The following is an 18,849-nucleotide window of genomic DNA, read 5'->3' on the forward strand; positions in this document are numbered from 1 at the left end:
ACACAAGAGTGAAAAGCATGCCATTTCCTAAAACAACTATCAGAAATCAAAAGTTAAAGGAAATACTTGGTCTTTTACTGTAATTTCTTTGGCAGAGGGTACAAGACAGCCATCTGCCATTTTAATAGCATTGCCTCCCCATCTGTCCTTGGCACTGTGCAATTGTATAAATCCGACAGTTTCACGAGTTGTTCTTTAAAGTTAATTCTGCTGAGACAATGAATCAGAGAAACGCAGTTCAGAGGAGGAATTATGTATCGTTATGATCACACCAAACACAGCCCACCACAAGAGTACAACAGAAAGGCAGCACTAAGCTTTGGTCATGACACTGCTGATAAACGCAGCAAAAAGCTGTCATCACCAGAAACAACTACGCTGCCCTGCCCTTTGGCTCTGACAGACACGGGGGATTACGCTGAAGCTTATGGCGCAAAGATCAGATAAAAGAGATTTCATCATGGATTCTTCTCAGATCCCCACCTTGCTGTGCTCCCAAAGCTTCACAGGTTTTTGCCACGGATGATTATTAGGACACGAAAAGGAGTCCTTACTAAGCTGTTGCACACTTAAGCTTTCTAACTACCACCTCTGCAGTAGAGGAAGACCTAAGATTTCAAGAAAACAACAGTTTCTGAATTTTCTTAAATTTTCAACCTGTTGTCACCAAACTGGTACAATGATTGCTGTTTGCCATTTGTCAAAGCACTAAAAGTTTCCATTTTAAACTTCCTTATTAGTGAGGTGTTTTTTTTGTTTTTTTTTTTTTTTCTTTTGGCAACACTAAGAAAACCAGTGACACTCAGGTAATGACAACAGACTGACACCAAACAAATTAATAGAGGATTTTTTTTTTTCAGTTCAACCTCCAAACACTCTCAAAGGAGTGCAGATTCTTCAGTAAGTTATTTAGTCCCACCCAAAAAAGGTAGAAAACTCAAGCTGATGCATTTGTTTCAAACAAATGCTACAAGCAGGCAATAAACCCGTAACTGATTATTTAGGCCTTTGCACATAGTTAACTATGAAACTAAATTTTTCCACCATCTTTCAAAATTGCTTTTCCTCTTTTATAATCAACCTTTGCAAACTTCGAAGTCAATTAAAGGAGGAACATTACAAGTACTCAAACCAACTCTGAGAACTTGATGACAGGTTTGACAACATCGCTCACTCCTGCGCAGCCTTTCATTTTTATATTAGGCAAGAAAGCTTAGTCATTAAGGAAAACTTCAAGTGCATTTGCAATACTTGTCACTCAACAATCCACCACAGAATATCAATTTAATGAGAATCAGGCTGAAGTAGCGGCGGACCATTTTATTGAGTGTTTCATAGAAAGTCTCATGAAAATATGAAGAATCTTCCCACACTAATAAGGTAAAGGTATCGCTGTAAATATACAATTAAAAGTTAACTATATTGCAAAGCCTTATTCTGCTTTGTATTTTGCTGTGAGATCATTCAAGATAAACCTTTAATAGTTTATGACTGAATACTCTATTAGCAGCAGACATTTTTCCTTAATGCATTTTTCTTTAGCTCTTATGCTAGAATGACAGGATAATGGGATGCCAGGACAATATTTTCACCTCTTGAAAAGGCAAAACTACCAACAAAAAACTGGTTATATGAACATCACACTTTCCAGATGAGATAACCAGCTTTCCCCCCCTTTTTTAATCCTTTAAAATAACCATGAAGTTTTCTCTCTTGGTGACTACTATCCAAGCCAATGCTTCCTTTTCTCTCGAACTTCTTCTCCTCTATCTGGCAGGCAGTCCATACTCACAATGTAACCAGAAGAGCCCCTGGTACACCAAGAGATCCCAGCTTAAAGCAGCACGAATTTCTGGTAGGAATGGGTAACTGTCAGCATGAAAGAAAAGCGACCTTCAGAAAACACTACCACATGCTAAGGATACGTTTGCAGTATTGGAGCAGACTTGAGTTCAAAGAATAAGAGTGTAAAATAAAACCAGGCAAATCTAAGCTCAGGAAGACATTTGTAGCTTCAAGAAGAGTTTCGGTGTAAGTGTGCAGTTTGCAGTGGTACTGACTGCACATTTAAGGTTCTCAAATGCTGTATGTGAAATTGTTTTGGTCAAAATGTACGCCAGAACTGAAATATATCCAAAACCTAAGCACATGCAATTCAAATACGCATGCATTTTAAAAGAGGCTTTTCTAACGTTTTAACTACAAGAACTTTTGTTCCATTGACTATTCACATAACATAGAAAAGGAAAACAAGCACATTTCAAGCAAAAGGAACTATATGAGAGAGACAGATTACCTTGCAATGAGGTTATAGGGGCCCCATCTCATAGAGACGGGATGTAACCATTTCAATCCAAAAAACCCAAATGCAAAACCCACCAAAACAAAACTAAAAAACCCCACCAAACCTACACATGCCAGACTCAGAGGCATACTTTATAAACCTTCCCAAGCATCAGGCTTCAAAACAACGGCTGTCAAACCAGGAGCTATTTAATACCTTAACAAAATCGGTGGAATAAGTGTGCATGAGAAGGATATATGAATAGCACAAACTCTGAAACTATCCATATCCTTCTATTATCTCACCAGCAGTTGCTAAGGATACAGGTACTAGACTAAACATCATCAGGTTGCAGCAGTTGAAGAAAATTATTGCCCAGAAGTGGAATTTCCTTACTGCATGCAGTTAAGTCTGCCACAGTTGCGAAATAAAGCACTGTAGCTTAAACATCGTCCACTGAGGTTCTCAGACCAAGTCGCCGTGCACAGTTTCTTTGATGGTTCCTTCATAGACGTTTTTCTTGGCAAAGAAATAATCAGTATGTTAAGAACATGGGGGGAGGAGGGGAAAATCCTTCAAAGACATAAAACTTCAAATGCAAATGCTTGCATTCTGTGCATCCCAGCACGCAAGTCCAAAAGCAGATTTAGTCTGCAAATACCCAAAATTAATAAGGATATTTTTGTATAGCTATATATCATGATGTCATAAAACCTTCTGGGTAAAATTAGCAGTAAAATTCCCAAAGGAGCTGACAATCTCTGCTTAATAAGAGAATTGTTGGTTTTTTACCTCTTATTTTTGAGCCACTTTCGAGTAATTCGGATAGGTGTTGCATATGTCATTCTGATGCTGGAAATGCTTTTATGTAATATAATTAAAGAGTTGTTTTTTTTTTTTAATCACAGGTGAGATTATTCAGTAACTCTGTGCTATGAAATACAGATCCAGGTGGGTCAACTGCAGATATCCAAGCTTTGATGCATTACTAAGATTTTTGAGAGGAATGCAATTGTAGCATTAGGTATATAGCTCTGTTTGCATTCCCATAACCCTATTTTCTATATAGAATTTGCACGGTCTGCTGAATATTTAAGAGATGTAAAGAATATGCATCAGATTCAATTGACTTCTGCTGTTTAAGTCTGATAATATTAGTATTAACTTGGTATGATTATAGAATTATATTATTTATTTAGGATCCAGTGCTAATTCTGAATTACCATAGGCTTGTTTCATACTTTTTGTTTGTATTTCTATAGTGGAAACAACCTATTATCTCTCCCCCCCACCCCCCTTCTGCAGAACTATGGCTTGCAGCTTGTAAAATGTCCCACAAGGGAGCATTACTGTCTTTGTAGAGATCTCCTTCCCTTCCTCCTTCTAAATGAGGATGATCCAGGACAGGGAAAGGGGCAGGGAGAATCTCAATACATTATTGAAACACTTAACTAAAAATAATAGGAGTTTTGTTTCTTGCTTTGGTTTTTTCATCTGTCTAGCATCGGTTCCTGATGGCTCATTATGAAGATTTATTAAGTAACAAACCCAACATCAAGGGACACACTTTTACTTTAGAAAGTTAAACAAGTCAATCAACCTAAAAACTTAGAAGAGCAAGGAAGCTTAATACTCCATTCATTTAAATACTTACCTCCCATCTTTATAGAAACGCTATCAAATTTAAAATAAGACGGTACGCCCAACAGCATGTAGCTTTATGTGAAGCTTTCTGGCTTACTACTAATAAATATTTTTGTATGAAACAGGTTTTCAAATAGTTTTTAACAAAAAAGGACTATTTCCTGTGTAGGAAGGTAAACATGACAGATGTAAACCCAGGTAGTCATCTCATGAACACTTACACTTGTTAGCAAAACGCAGTATGTTAGTTGTCACATTTACCTTTATTGCTAAATACACCACCACTCTTGGTTTTACATAAATCACCTTATTTTCAAGACCAGATTGTAGAGACTTGATGTAATTATAATGAACTTTTCTGTTCTAAAAAGACGCGTTCACCGAGTTCAAGATTTTAAACCCACCTACTTGGCCGTTATTTCCAGAAGCTCTAGGTGCACTTGACCATGGAACCGGCACCAATGCCCAGCTCCCACGGGAAGCTCAGGGACGCGAGGTGCCTCACTCACCACGGTCTCTGCCTGTCCCTATCCCAGGGAAAGCTCTCAGGGGCAGTGCCACGGAGCACCAGCACGCTTCCCCGAGACGAGCGGCACCCGAGTCCTCTTACACAACCCCTCAGACCAACGAGTTCACTGGTAACTGCCAGAATTTCCTCGCAAAATGCTATAAATACAAACCAGCCAAGAGAACTACACACAGCGCAATTCATGTAACCAAAAGCTCATACATTTTCCCTGTTCAGGAAGTTTCTGCTGTCCACTATCATAGCTTTATGGAACACCAGTTGTCTACAAGCTAGAGTTTGAGGGAAGGGACCTCTAAGGGGGGGGAAAGACCATGCAATGTACTTGGAAAATCCCCCAGAATCCGTATTGAGCTAGTTAGGCATTTTTACACGCTATATTTTATTGACTGAACAAGTCAACAACAATTAGCAACATTTTGAAAGTGTTTCAGTTTATTTAGTGTGTGAATCAATACAACTTTTCTTTAACAAACAATGAACTAAGCTGCTCTAAGTACATTTGCACATTTTTCATTTTCTTTAGCCATTCTGTTGAATAGATGAGCATCTGTGGTTGCAGAAACAAAAGTCAACACTCAACAGAAACTATTCCTAATTTAGCTTCATTTCATAGAGCTATTTGCACAGCAGTTTCCACTCGACCTTGCGCAGAGGCGAGAGTAATGGCAGGCTGTAGAAAGCTACTATGTCAGAAACTGAACAACAAGCCTGTGATGGAAAGAACTGGGTTTTGACTTAGGTCTCAAATATGTGTGATCTTGAGAAACTGTACCAAAAAAAATAAAAAAGAAAAGAAAAAAACCATCTACCTACATGTACACCTATCAGTTACTGGTTGGGTATGGTAAGTCCTCTAAAACATTGCTCTGGGGAATTTCTCCAGGCAGGGATCAATGCCTCCTGCAAGGTTCCATCGTTTAAGATGTAGAAACAAAGAAAATGAGACATCTAGGGATTAGTAAAAATGAAGATTACCAAATTAGCTTTGAAATTGGTAGGAAACCAGTAAAAGGGGTGACAGGAAACGTAATGATGAAAGGGAAAGCTGAAATGAAATTCTCAGAATCAGTCAAATGAATCTGTAAATAAACACTGGAATTTGCCAGACAAGATCCTCCCATGCAGACACAGGTGATGACTAAAGCCACTCATGAGACCTCACCTGATTTTTTTTTTTCCTGGTCAATTCCAACCCCCCATTCCAAACATCCGTATTTTTATATATATATAAATTGGCTTACAGAATACATAACAAAGAATGGCCATAATAATGGCAAGTCTATCATACAGGAGGAAGCTAAAGGAAGATGGCTGTTAAAAAAAAATAATGGAAACAAGATCGTCCTTGATAAATACACTGATGAAAGATGAAGAATTCTCTGAAGGACAGCCTAGGCACAGACAACACACACTGTCCATGAATAAATTTGGGCTGTAAATCAGAAAAATCTTAAAGGATTTTTAATCTTTTAAAATCCTATTTAAAGGGCAAGGGAAATGTTTTATCAAATATTTTGTACTTTAAGGAGTATCAACTTTGTTGAGATATAACAACTTTGTGAGATTTATTTGGCCACAAGAATTTCTTGTGATCAAAATAAAACTAATTTGAAAAATGTGGACTGAATATTAAACCTCAGGATTTTGAGACTTCAAAAATCTCCACCTATTCTAGATTTAAAATACACTTAATTCATGAGTCCTCGTCCCCTTACTTCAGGTTTCCTAAAACCACCTCTGAGATATGCTGAGCTTACCACCATTAGTATGCAAGGCTAGCTGCATCATCGATGCGGTCCCCAAAATACCTGTAATATTAACACATATCTCCTAGGAAAGGGAACGGACCACACATAAGCAACTTCTACTCTGGGAAAATTAATCTCGTTAGTAAACATGTTTTGATTAACATGGCATTGAAAGCAATTTATTACTTAATTTAGATAGATAAATCATGTTAACACAAATAAACAAAAACTTAAAAGACACCAATTCCTGCCCTCATTACAAGTAAAATTACTTTTAGTTAATAGGCCTTCTAGCATGAAACATTTTCCTACAGCTAACAGGCCGGGTGGGTGCCCACAAGTTCTGCTGGATCTTTTTCAGCATCTAACATGCGTCCGTGCACACACAGAGCACATACCAGTGCCCTTTTTTTTTTTTTCTTTCCTTCCCCCCCAAAACGCAACAGCTATAAAAGACCATAAAGTGCTATAGCTCTAAGAGAAACGTCACTGGGTTTTGGAAACTCTTCCATCCAGCACCAGTACACATCATCTTATAAATTTTACACTTCTCCAGTATTAAAAGACTACTGGGAGGCTTTAATTGAAAGAGTGAGCAACTAGAAATGTTTTTAACATGCTAAAATTTACCAAGCATAACTGATGACTAGCAGCAAGAGCACCATGGAAAGATACAGAAATTTGACAGAAACCCTTTCTTTTTGCCCTCCCCCTTTTCGGATGGTGATACTAAAAAGCCCTGAAAAAGAGGTTTTTTTAACGCCAGGATCAGCAGGGCATTTAGTCCCATGAGCATATATCAATGCAATCCTAACCACAATTTCATAGCTGTCCATGCTGCATAAAGCAAATACCGAGCAATCCACCTTACACCTGAGTTTCATTTTTTTTTTTTAATTGTAAAAGCAGTATACACAGTATAAAAAGCACCAAGGTGAGCTTTATATTTTCATAGCTATAGTGTTTCATAAATAACCAAAAAATGTAGTTTTTGAAGGTTGCTTTCTGTACTGAAATTTACTTGCATCTTTGAGACACTTAACATTGTGACATATTTCTATAAAAAAAGGTAGAAAACAAGTCTTTAAGCGAGTTTTAATAACCAAAGTGCAGCAGCACCTGGAGATGCCCCAAGGGAAACTGAAGGTCATCTGCCCTACAGTATAAAATCCTCCCTGAAAGGCAGTACCACAGCAACAGAACCCTATGTTACACAATGTTTTAACTGGATATACATCTTCACTTACTGAAGGATACGAATAAAATCAGCCAAATGAATAAGGTTTGAAGAGAAATCTTTGATTTTGGTGACTATTTATTCTAATGAGCGACAGCCTATTAAAACCATTCCTACAAGAGTTCTCCCAAACCAAAATCATACCTAAGCACTAGCTTGAAATCTGCTATGCAATACAAATAACTTCAAGGCCTCCCTTGACTGATTAAATCACAAACCTATCTCTCCAAGACGTTAAAATTTAAATGAAAGCTTAGGCTTGGCAAATCCCATCAGATTGTCAAATATGGATATTATGTAGGAACCCCATCTGTTCATGCAGCAACATGAATATGCAACGTGACTGTTGCTGCAACACTTGCATTCACATTGCGGAAAATTGACAAGTAAGCAGTTCCTGACTGTAATTAAATCAGGAACGAAGTTCTGAAAACACATGCAGTAGATTGCTTGCCACAAAAACGAGCTTTGATGCTGTAAGTTTATGTTTCTCTTCCTCTCACGTGCAGAGATGATGAAACTTTATAGCAGAGGTGTGTTATCCTTTCCGCTTACATGGAGGTTCGTTAATCTTCCTTGCTGGGCAAGGTACGCTGTTCATTGTAGCGCAGGGAGAGGAGAGTGTGGGGAAGACCGCTTTCTGCCACGTGACCCAGTGCATCGCCCATGTAATGCCGTACAAATCAACAGTTTCACAGGTAAGGAGAGCTGCCAGCTGGAGGCTGCAGGGTTGGACGAGTTCTTTGGAAGGGCTATATGCTTGCCTGCAGACTATACACATAACAACTGTGAACTAACTTTACCATCAGCCTTTGATACATTCTTCAATATACCTTACATCTGTCAAAATTCATGCACACGCTCACTCAATCCAGCAAACATTCAGTTCATGGGTTTTTTTTGCTTATAGATCAGATTCTGAAGAATTCTGCACATAACCACCTCTAACTAAAGATGGGTTTGGGTAAAGTTCTACATCCAGTGGGATGTAACCGCAGCCATGCTTTCCACAGCACTGCCAGTCGTGTGGTTGGCAGAGTAAAAACTGACACACAATAAAAAGAATCAACTCCCTACACAGCACGTTTAGGATGAGGGGAGAGGCTGTCCAGCGGACAACCCAATGGACTGATTTGGCTGTAACTGAGCACAAGAAACCACATGACCGGTTGTGAACTTTTTCAACAAGCATGCTCTACATTCAAGGTGAAAGTGACTGCCAAAACATAAATTAATCCTGTTTTTATGGATGCCAGACAGTTCTCCTGGAAAGCATCACCGGGATATTAACTTGTTGTAGCAGTGTATAAATTCTCGGTTAGTGGCAAAAATAAAACAATGCCTCCTATCACAAGATAACACGTTTCATTTTGACCAGCAAATGTCCACAGCATCACATTTCCATTATTAAATAATATCTACTTTGTTACTTTTGAGAGGTTCTGGGGGTTGTTTTTTAAATTAAGCCTGCATGTTTTACTCCCCAAGTTTCCTGTTAAATACTTGCTACTTACAAAAGGTCAGGAATGCACCTAAGAGAAGCTACCTCAAATCCCCAGGTAGGCAAAGTTCCTTTCTACCAAATACAAGCAACTTAAAGAGTTGCACAGACTTACCTGTAATAGCTTGCTCAGCATGTTAACTGTCATTCTCTAGACTTAAAAACCTAATTACAGAAAATATATATATGTGCTGTAGCACAATTTATGCTTCTCAATTTCCACTAAAGAGGCCCTGGATTAGACTAAAAGCTAAATCAGGGATATGTTCGCAAATTTGTATAAGTTCCCCCTCCCCAGCTTTTTTGACTCTCGGCTATAGTTAGTGCTTCTGTCCAGTGACATCTATAGAAGCAAAAGATTCAAGAGAAATTAAGTAAACTCTCAGTTCATCAGAATATATCCAGCAGCTTCCAATCAGATGCAACAGGAATTAACAGGGCTGCAAAGCTTTAAAACGAGTTTTCTAATTCAAACAACTGAAACTCAATGCATTTCAGAACAAGCTGACAACAACCTAGAAAATGACATTGGATAACAGCACGACTGTCTCCCCTGGAAGAAAATACTAAAACCATGTCACACAAATTCTCCACTCTCTCTGATACCATGCACAAGATATTTGTCATAATACTAGGATTAAACGGAAGAGGAGTTTGCACAAACACGCACACAAAGATATACACAGAGCTCAATACATACAAGGAATAAACAGACAGATTGGATTTCTACGTCTCTCCAAAACACAGCAGATGTTTCTTCAAATTCAAGGCATAATTATTTTTAATAAAGACTTAAACAAAAGGAACTACCATATTTAAGTGAGGTTTTTGCTCTCTATTAACCTTCTTCAATGAACAGAGGAAGTTATGCTTCTCACACAGCCTTTTAATGCCCCCCTGCCTTACAAAGCATTTGACAAATGTGCAATAAATGTATATGAAGGAGGAAGCTGGACCCTGACGTATGAAACACCCTGGCCTACATTTCTCAGGAGGTCAAATGAAGGACAGATACATGAAAAGCACCATTATGGCAATATTTACCTCTGTAAAGCAAAATATTTAGCTAAATTTTATTTCAATCTCTCAAATCGGGCACTTCCCAATTGGGGTGGGGAGGGAAACACAGCTTTCTCCTATCTTCCAAGCAATAGTCAAAATGGTCACCATCAAAAAAAACCCCGAAACCCCAAACCCAGACCTTGGAATCATAAAAGTGTAAATAAAAACAGCAGAGATGACTTCACATACCACTAATCATAACCAGAGAAAGTGAATAAATAATTTTTAGTATTTGGACAAATATATACCTACATCTGGTAGGACTTTCACGTTATAATACCATTTTTATTTTAGTTAGGTTTTAAGACTAAGAGAGGTTTTGAATGAGGTGCAGACCAAACCCTCAGAAATTCAGTCTCAGTTCTTCCAGGAACAAGCGTATTTCTACCTTGCTGTCCATGAGGACAGATGCAAGTCACTTAAATACTGCAGCTGGCCTGTGGTTTCAGATTGCAATAGACACAAAACAATGTTTTCTATGTACAGTATTAAGTGCAAACAGACAGCACCAATCTACAATAAAGGCTAAGTGTTTACCACTGTGCTTATTTCCTTGTTTTCATATTTGACCAAAAGCTTTCATTTGGAAATACTGTTTGGACACAAGTAGTAAAACATGACCAGGGAGAACAACTTCCCTCAGACCGGGAGGAAAAGAAGACACCCATATTTCAGTATCAGAACGCAGATGCGGAAGCCGAGTAAAGGCATTCAGTTCAGATTTTCCCCTGCGTCTAGTTCTCCTCGCTCTCCCAACAGAAGCAATTCTGGAAGTGGAGCTGTTCACAGGTGCAGTTAAGTCTTTAGCTTGCAGTAAGCGAACAGGCAAAATAGAAGCACACATCGGCGCCAGAATTTGCAACTTCTGACAGAAAACGGCAGCAAAGCGGTAGCCAAGTAAGTCCCCAAGAATCCCTTTGCTGTTAACATTTCAGTGGGAGAGATCTGAAAGCAGAGGGGGAAGTGCAGGCCAAAGTAGTGGTGATACACTATGAGAGAATATGGGAAGCTCCCAAGAGGGACAGATGCATTCGACTGATTTATAATTTTAGGCATGCTTAATAACCTTGGAGTTCAGACCAAAAAACATCGCTTATGTACTTCCCCCCACCCAGAGCTTGGTCAAACTGAGATGACAGATGATGCAAACACCTTTTTAATTCTCCATGCCTCCCCTGGGCTACTTTACATATTGGATTTGGGTCAAGTGTCCATTGCAATCAACGGCTACACTTGCACAAACTTCAACTTTCAGGATAAGGTGTAAGCGCTGCTTTTAAAGTATCACTTCAAATTATGAAGCTACATGTCAAGGACATTTCTCTGAAGCATGTGACCAGAACAGCAGCAGGGTATACTACAATTCCTTCTCCCCCATCCTCCGTGTGGAAATATGTTAAAGTATTCGCTACAATTTTAACTTTTTCTAGTACATACCTCCCAGCAAGAACACCAGCAACAAGCTTTGATAACCAGAGCAACACGTGCATCTTGAAGCTCTGATGTAATTTGTTTAAGCCTATCATATAAAATATTAAATATAACAGTATTTTTTTAAGGCTGATGTAATTTGTGTATGAGCTATAAAGAGAATCTCCTTTCATATGAGCAACAACAGTCATAATGGAGAGAAAATAAATCTTTTGCAAAGAAAAACGGAAGTGGTATTATCGAAATCATATAATATTTGCTATAGATAATTTAACTATGAGCTGCCAGAAAAATTCATTTCAAATCTAGTTTAAACTGTTAGAATAAATTACTACCAACCAACACTCATCACAATGAGTTTCAAAGTCCTCATTCTCACTGGTATTTGAAAACTCTTCAGATTTTCATTAAAACCAAAACATAACAAAAGCTCCAAACCTTCAAAACAGAACACCTAACCAAAAATCTGATTTTTTTTTTTAAATAACACTCTTACGAGTGCTCTCTACTACTCTCAGCTTTCTAAATGGACTCAATTTTGACAGATAGAACCAGTAGCCTGCTAAATTATGGTAACTTGCAATCGAAACAAATACTTGCAGATAAATATGCAAACATATCCATGTTAAATCACAACATCTATGTCAAACTGAAAAGAACGCCATGACTAAGCTGAAGGACAGAAAAAGCACAAACGTTAAAAAAGGGCAACCACATGTTAGCAGGTAAGCCTTCTTCCATACTATGGAAAAACATTTTTAAAAACTTTCTTAACACATGGAAGAAGACAAACATACTGCTGCTCGACAGGTGATTAACCTGAGAAGCAGACTAGAGCAAGATACTGAAGAAAACAGCTAAAATCCCAAGCTTAATTCTTGTCCTCACAAAGACAAAATCTGCTTCACTGGCAACTAAATGCCCTTAAGTACTCTATGCGTGGGAATAATTTAATGTGTACCTAAGAACAGAAATTAGCATTAGAAATGTATCTGTTATAATAAATTTAAACAGGTAAATATGTGCCTCAGAGATTAAGATCTTTAGCTAGATTGGGAAGAATTATTTTCTCCTCTTATGGCATAAAGGAAGCCTTAATAGAGCTTGCCTTCCTGTGAAACATCTGGCACTGACTAACACAGGTTACCTGACTAAATGAAACGTTGGTCTAGCGACACAACAAAAATGTTACTCTCTGTGTCATGAAAAACTATGCTGAAAAATACTACCCTATATGCTTCACGTTTCATTCATCTCCCAAATGTATTTTCAAATGACTTTAGGGATCATGAGGTGCTCTACTTGGACAGCTTTAGACGCTGAAATACTGTTCCCACAGCAAGATTACTCAATACTGCCACTAAAATACTGCTCCGAAAGGGTGGGGTTTTCAGCCTCCTCGCCCATCGGAGCTTGTTGCAGGGCAGTGCAATCGCTCTAGTCCCCTCTGGCTATGCCTTGCATCTGCAGTCACAAGCTCACGGGAAATACTCGCTTCTTGGAAGAACAGGAAAATGGGGAAAAGGATTTGGGAAATTTCCTGCTAAGAAGGAAGATAAATAACCAGCAAAGCCTCCAAGGCGTAAAGCTCAAAAGCTCACTGAAGCTAATGGAATGGCTGGTCTCTGAAAGCTCACGAGAGCTTTTTCACAAAGAAGTGATAACCTCCAGCTGATTCGTACATTACTCTCAACAACATTATGTATGCCCATAAACAAAGCGGTTTGTATTTCTGCCACAGCAATCTAGGGGCTGGGAGAGGTGTGTCTAGGCAGTATCTGAAAAAGGACCTTCGAAAAGAAAATGGACTGGAACATCATCCTCCTCTCACAGATGCCATCAGATTGCTGTCAAAGGCACAGTGCTTTTGGCCGCTACAGAGGAAATGTCAATATGAGTTACTGGCAAAAATTACACCCAATGAAAACATATTAGTAATTGATCTTTTCAAGTATGATCAGAGAAGCAAACGCTTGTCTAATTCTTTTTTTTTTTTTTAAGTCAGAAAACAAGGCCCAAACCTGTTAAGAAAATGGGATCTGTTTATATGACATCAATTTGGATCAAAGCCAGAAGACTCTCAAAAGAGAAGGCAAAAGATGTACGGATAATGACAAAAAGAAAAAGACGATTTGTTAATTATTTGGTATTTGGAACAGACAGGGGAAAAGGAAAGTCACCTCACAGAAGTTCACTTTTATCTACGTTGCTTTCAACACAAAAAAAACAACACAAAGAAGCCCAAAAGAGCACGCTTTAGAAACCGAGTCATAAGAAAATCCCAACGACTTCATCAGATGAAACGATACAGAGCCCAGAACCAGCAAACATCCATACTTCACTTTATTCTTAGTTTTTTGTGCGCTTGTTCACTGCTGCACTTAATTTTAGAGGGGTATGTTACATACCTTTTTTTTTTCCCTTTTTAAAAATCAGCAGCATAATCAAATCGTGCAAGCTTGTCCAGAGCATAACTCTATTGATAGAAAAGTAGCTGTTGATATTCTAATATCAATTTAATACTTAAACTGACTTAGTAAATGCCAAGTCAAAGCTCAGAACTTCCAAGTGCAGCTTAAAAGTACTTTAAGAAGAGCGTATGTTATTCTAATAAGCCAAAGCGTTTTTCCTACACTGAAATAGATTTAAATTGCAAATATTTATTATTATTAAAATCACAAAAACATGGAATTGGAATTGCCGCATAAAGTCAAATATTTAAAATCATAATTTCTTTTTAAGTGTTTTTATTACATTTTGGACTACAATCTGTAAATAAGAGCATAGCTGATATAAATAACCAATCATCAACTTAAAAGCACAAAGGTTACCTCTGCCAGCACAGGGGGCGTAGCTCCCTTTCCCCTCCAAATTAAAACCAAAGCCCATGCTTCTGCACACATGCAATTAGTCCAAAATTGCCCTGTACCTATACAAGGAAACAGATGAGAACACACCTTCGCCAGCATCAGTCTGTGACCAGATCAGTTCCTCAGTGTAGAAGGATTACTGAAGTAAGGATTCAGGTAAATCTCCAAGAACATTTATGGCTGAGGTGAAGCCAGTTAAATAACTTTTCATTTCAAAGCTACCTTAAGCAAGTTTTATTTAGTCTTGACTCCTCCATATTATACATTGAAACCGCTCTTCTTCAATCTTGCAAGCAAAAAGGCCCAAATTCAACATTGTGCTTAAAAGACTTTCAGAGAGCCAGGCACTGTAACAAGGGACACCCATTTCCAAGCCAAGAACCTCTTCACTCTGCTCACAGATGAAGCTGACCCAATGAAGAGTCCTTTAGATTGACATTATAATTGGTGCTTCAAGTAACAAGTATGAAACACCAAAGTGAACCGCTACCTCATCATAAAGCGGTTCAGATGCGAGTAGAACAAAACTTACGATTTAGATTTGAAAAACAGCATCTTAGTCATTAGCTGCATAGCTATTATCAGCCAGGAGAAACTATCACAGTTTGAGGCTTTTTAACATTTAGTTTTTGCACAACAAGTGCAATTAAAGTGCACCTTTCTGCAATTAAATTATTGCCTAATAAGAATCTGAAGATTTCTCCAAGAAGCTTGTTCTTCAAAACCTGTTTAGTCGATTTCAAAGAGATAAAAAACAAAACAATCACCACAAAAAACAATGAAGCAAATAGAAAACCTCAAATATTTCTGGGATCTCTGAAAAGAGAGATAGAAAAGCATTCCCTGCATTCACAAACATGGCATCGCATGCATTCTGATAAGAAAGGCTATTTCACCGTCCGGCTTTGAAGTATAACCCCTTCCTTTACTGGTTCGCATGCTAAACCTGTAGAAAAATCTGTGAATTTTGCCTCATTCCATCTTATGAGCAAAATTCTCCCAAATACACTTCCTCTCGTTAATGGACTACACCAAGGACCGACGTGGTCCTGCATGAACGAAGAAGTACAAAAATGAAACCTTGAAATAGAGTGCGTTCCAAACAATGACTTCTAAGGAAGACAGATTTTACTAATTTAGCCCAGCGTGTCAAGATTTATTCCTTCAGACATAAAACCCATGGCACATAAGTAACCTGGTGCTGATCTTGCTACAGCTTCTCATGTTGAAAGGTACTTAGATCTGTGAAATCATACAGAATGGGGCGGTTTATTTTAAGCATCAAGATTCAACAGATCACGTTATTGTGCTAACAAAAGAAAAAAGGCAGATCTGTTCTAAGCAAACTTGTGAAAATATTTTATCTCAAGTATTACTGTTTTCTTAACCTCTCTCCCTTTAAATCCATAACTCTACAAAGGAGTATTTTAAATTTAAGTACCTTTTGAAAAACAAAGGAAAAGAAATCTCACGGTGAGAGTATGAAGACTAAAATTCAGCAAAAGGTAAAAAGTAAATTTTCACACAACTTTCATCAGCTGAAATTAAAGAGTATTGACACAATGGTGAAAGACCTTTATCAGAGCGCAGGACGTTACCAGAATATGCCGTAATGTCATATGTAACATTTTATGTTTAAATTTGATGAATTAATTCAAACTGCTGTTTACCTGCAGCGATTCCTTTGCGTCAAAAGCAAACCAGGCCATAAACAGGTTTACACTCTGCCATTGTTTGCTTGTTCACTTCCATGTTCTTTACCACACCACAAATTCATATCAATACACGGACAACGTTAACGGAGAATAATCCGTAATCCCCGACATCCTAGCCCAAGCACTCTGGCTCGAACTTAACAAGCAGCTGACATACCACCACTAAGGCTTGCTTTTGACAATATTAACCCACAGTATGCGTATATTTACCTCAAATGTATCATAAAAACATATCCACCAATACTGAAAATATCTAAGAAACATACGCATCACACAGAAAGTATAAACAAGCTGTACAGCAGGTAGCACTGTGGGGTTGTACCAGTAAAACAGTTCATCACTTAATCAGAATGACTTGCTTCACAAATGGTTAGTTCATAAAATGATAATTTTCTTCCTTAACATTATTTTCTTCTCGTAACAAAGTTTAGTATGAGGTAGAAATACATTTTTTTCTCATGCATTCATAGTCAGATAGGCCTTGATGTTCATGTTTAAATGCAATGGAAACAGAGAATTCGGTAAAGCTATAATATTTAAAATAAAAGCTATAATGGAAACATTATTTCCCAACCTTCCCCAAAAAATCAGCTTGCAAAATGCTTGCAAGCTCATACTCAAAAATTATTTAGATACAAAGATGAAGAGGCTGCATTACGTTAAATTGTTTTAGTGTTTGTCCATCTTTTCTTGAAATGCTTTATATCAACCTCAGACCTCCATTCAGTCAATTCATGAAACATTTAACATAGGAAAAAGCCAAGCACCAAGGAAATGAAAAAAAAAAAACAACCCCAACAAGTAAATAAAAAAAAAGTATTAAGAAATTTATTAAATCATTTAGCTATTTTTATTATTTTTTTAACGCTTACCACAAGAATGCAAAAAACAGGGAGGAGGCATCATAAAGACTAGGTTAAAATATACCCACCCCTAGCCGAAAGCTTTTTGGTGTTGATAATTTTGGCAGCATACTCTTGTCCTGTGGTGATTTTCATACACCTTCTCACGACGGAGAACGCCCCTCTGCAAACCAAGAAGCGGACAAAGTGTCAGCCCGACTGAAACAGTTCACTGCCATTACCGGTGCGAGGGTTGTAACGGGTTTCAGTGTGAGGTGTGATGTCGGCAGAATTAAAAAAAAAAAAAAAAGAAAGAAAATAAGGATTTTCACAGAGTGCCGGCCAGTATTGATTTTATTCACCACAAGAGTAAACTCTGGTCAGAAACGCGGGCGCAAGCGGTACGGCCGAAGCCATCCCCGGCTGGCGGCTGGGCGAGGGAGGGCAGGTTCCCCTGCCCGCAGGCCGGCACACACCGCCGGGGCTGTACGGCGGCGGTGGCCGCGGCCCCGGCCCCGGCCCCCGCCGGTGGCACCGGCGCCCCGCCGTGCCGCCAACATGGCGATCGGGGCCGAGGGCCGCCGGCCCCGGCCGCGCGCCGCTTCCCGCCCCGCCGCCGGGGGGCGCCGCTTCCCGCCCCGCGGCCCCTCACCGGCCGAGACACCCCCCCCCCCCCGCCCGCTACAGCCCCAATAATTAAAAAATAATGAATAAGGACAAGGCAGCTCCCGCACCTCCCGCCTCGGGAGGCCGAGGGCAGCTCCCCGCCGCCCGCCCGGAGCCTCTCACCGCCCCGGGGCCGATCCCCCAGCCCGCAAATCCCGCCGGGGTGGCGGCGGGGGGAGAGGCGGGAGCCGGGGCGCTCCCCCCGGTGACCCTCAGCATCGGTAAGGCGGCCCGCGGTCGCGGCACCCCCGCACCGGGGCTCGGGCACCGAGCCCTCACAGCCAGCGGTGCCTCTCCCCCCGCCCCAGCCCCGGCAACGCCGGTTCCCCAGCCCCGAACCGGCCGCCCCGCTCCGTTCCCCCGGCGGCGGGGCGCGCCCGGCGGGTTCCGTCCTTACTTCCCGAGCTCCTCGAAGAGCTGATACTCGTCGGTGAACCGGGTGCAGGTGGTGGTTGAGGCCATCATGAGGACGGGCGGCCGCCGGTACCTCCGGCGGCCAGGGACGGCGAGGCGGTGAGGGCGGAGGGGCTACGAGGCGAGGCTCCGCGCCGGCTTCTTCTCCTCCTCCTCCTCCTCGCCGCCGCCTCCCGTGACGGGGCTGCCTCCGCGCCCTCCTCTCCGCCAGCTGGCGCGCAGGTCTCCGGTCTCCCCTCCCCTCGCCCTTTAGGGAAACAAATAAATATATATATATATAGATATATGTAAGTGTTCCTCTCTGTCTCTCTAGCCCGCCGGGGGAGGTGGCGCCGAAATGGAAAGCAAAAGCGGGGCGGGGGGCGCGGCGCCGCCGGCCGAGGGGAGCCTCCGCCTCCCTCTCCCCCCCGCCTTCCCCGAGGCGACTGGCGGCCGGCGGGGCCGCTGCCCGCCGTCTCCCGGTGCCGTGCCTCCCCCTAGCGACCCCAGCCCGCCGCCGGCCGCCGCCGCCCCGTCGCGGCTCCTCTCCTCCCGCCCGTCGGGGGACGCCGTAGCGCGGAGGGGGGGGACGGGACGGGGCGCTCACACTGCGGCCGGGGGCCCGCGCTGCAGCGGGGGAAGGAGCCCGCTCCGCACCGGGGACGGAGGCGCGAGGCGCCTGAGGAAACGGATGCACCTGCGCCCCGCTCCTCGGCGACCGCCTGACGTCACAAACCGCCCGGCCGGGGCCGCGGGGGGGTGGGGGGTGTGCCCCGCCCCGTGGCGTCACGGCGGCAGGGGGACCGCGCGTGCGCGGGTGGCGGCGGCCGGGCCCGCCGGGTTCCGCGGGAAGGCCCCGGCCTCGACCGCCCGGCCCTCGGAGGCCACGGCACCGGCGGGCCCCGCTCCTCACCGCCCGCCTGCCGT

General features: G+C 41.3%; 1 protein-coding gene across 3 annotated transcripts in view; it reads right to left on the bottom strand.

Moving 5' to 3' along the window:
* Nucleotides 1-18,594, bottom strand: part of CAMK2D (calcium/calmodulin dependent protein kinase II delta) — a 162,819-nt gene extending 144,225 nt beyond the window's left edge. For all 3 annotated transcript variants that reach the window (XM_082315887.1, XM_082315886.1, XM_082315885.1), the window contains exons 1-3: nucleotides 18,530-18,594; nucleotides 17,927-18,190; nucleotides 16,953-17,047 (exon numbers count right to left, since the gene is read on the bottom strand). In XM_082315887.1, the coding sequence (XP_082172013.1) occupies nucleotides 16,953-17,047; nucleotides 17,927-17,994 (163 nt within the window). In that variant the 5' untranslated portion in view covers nucleotides 17,995-18,190; nucleotides 18,530-18,594. The remainder of the gene's footprint in view (nucleotides 1-16,952; nucleotides 17,048-17,926; nucleotides 18,191-18,529) is intronic.
* Between the last annotated feature and the right edge of the window lie 255 nt (nucleotides 18,595-18,849).

The sequence above is a fragment of the Platalea leucorodia genome, assembly GCF_965183815.1.
Source record: "Platalea leucorodia genome assembly, chromosome: 6".
NCBI lineage: Eukaryota > Metazoa > Chordata > Aves > Pelecaniformes > Threskiornithidae > Platalea > Platalea leucorodia.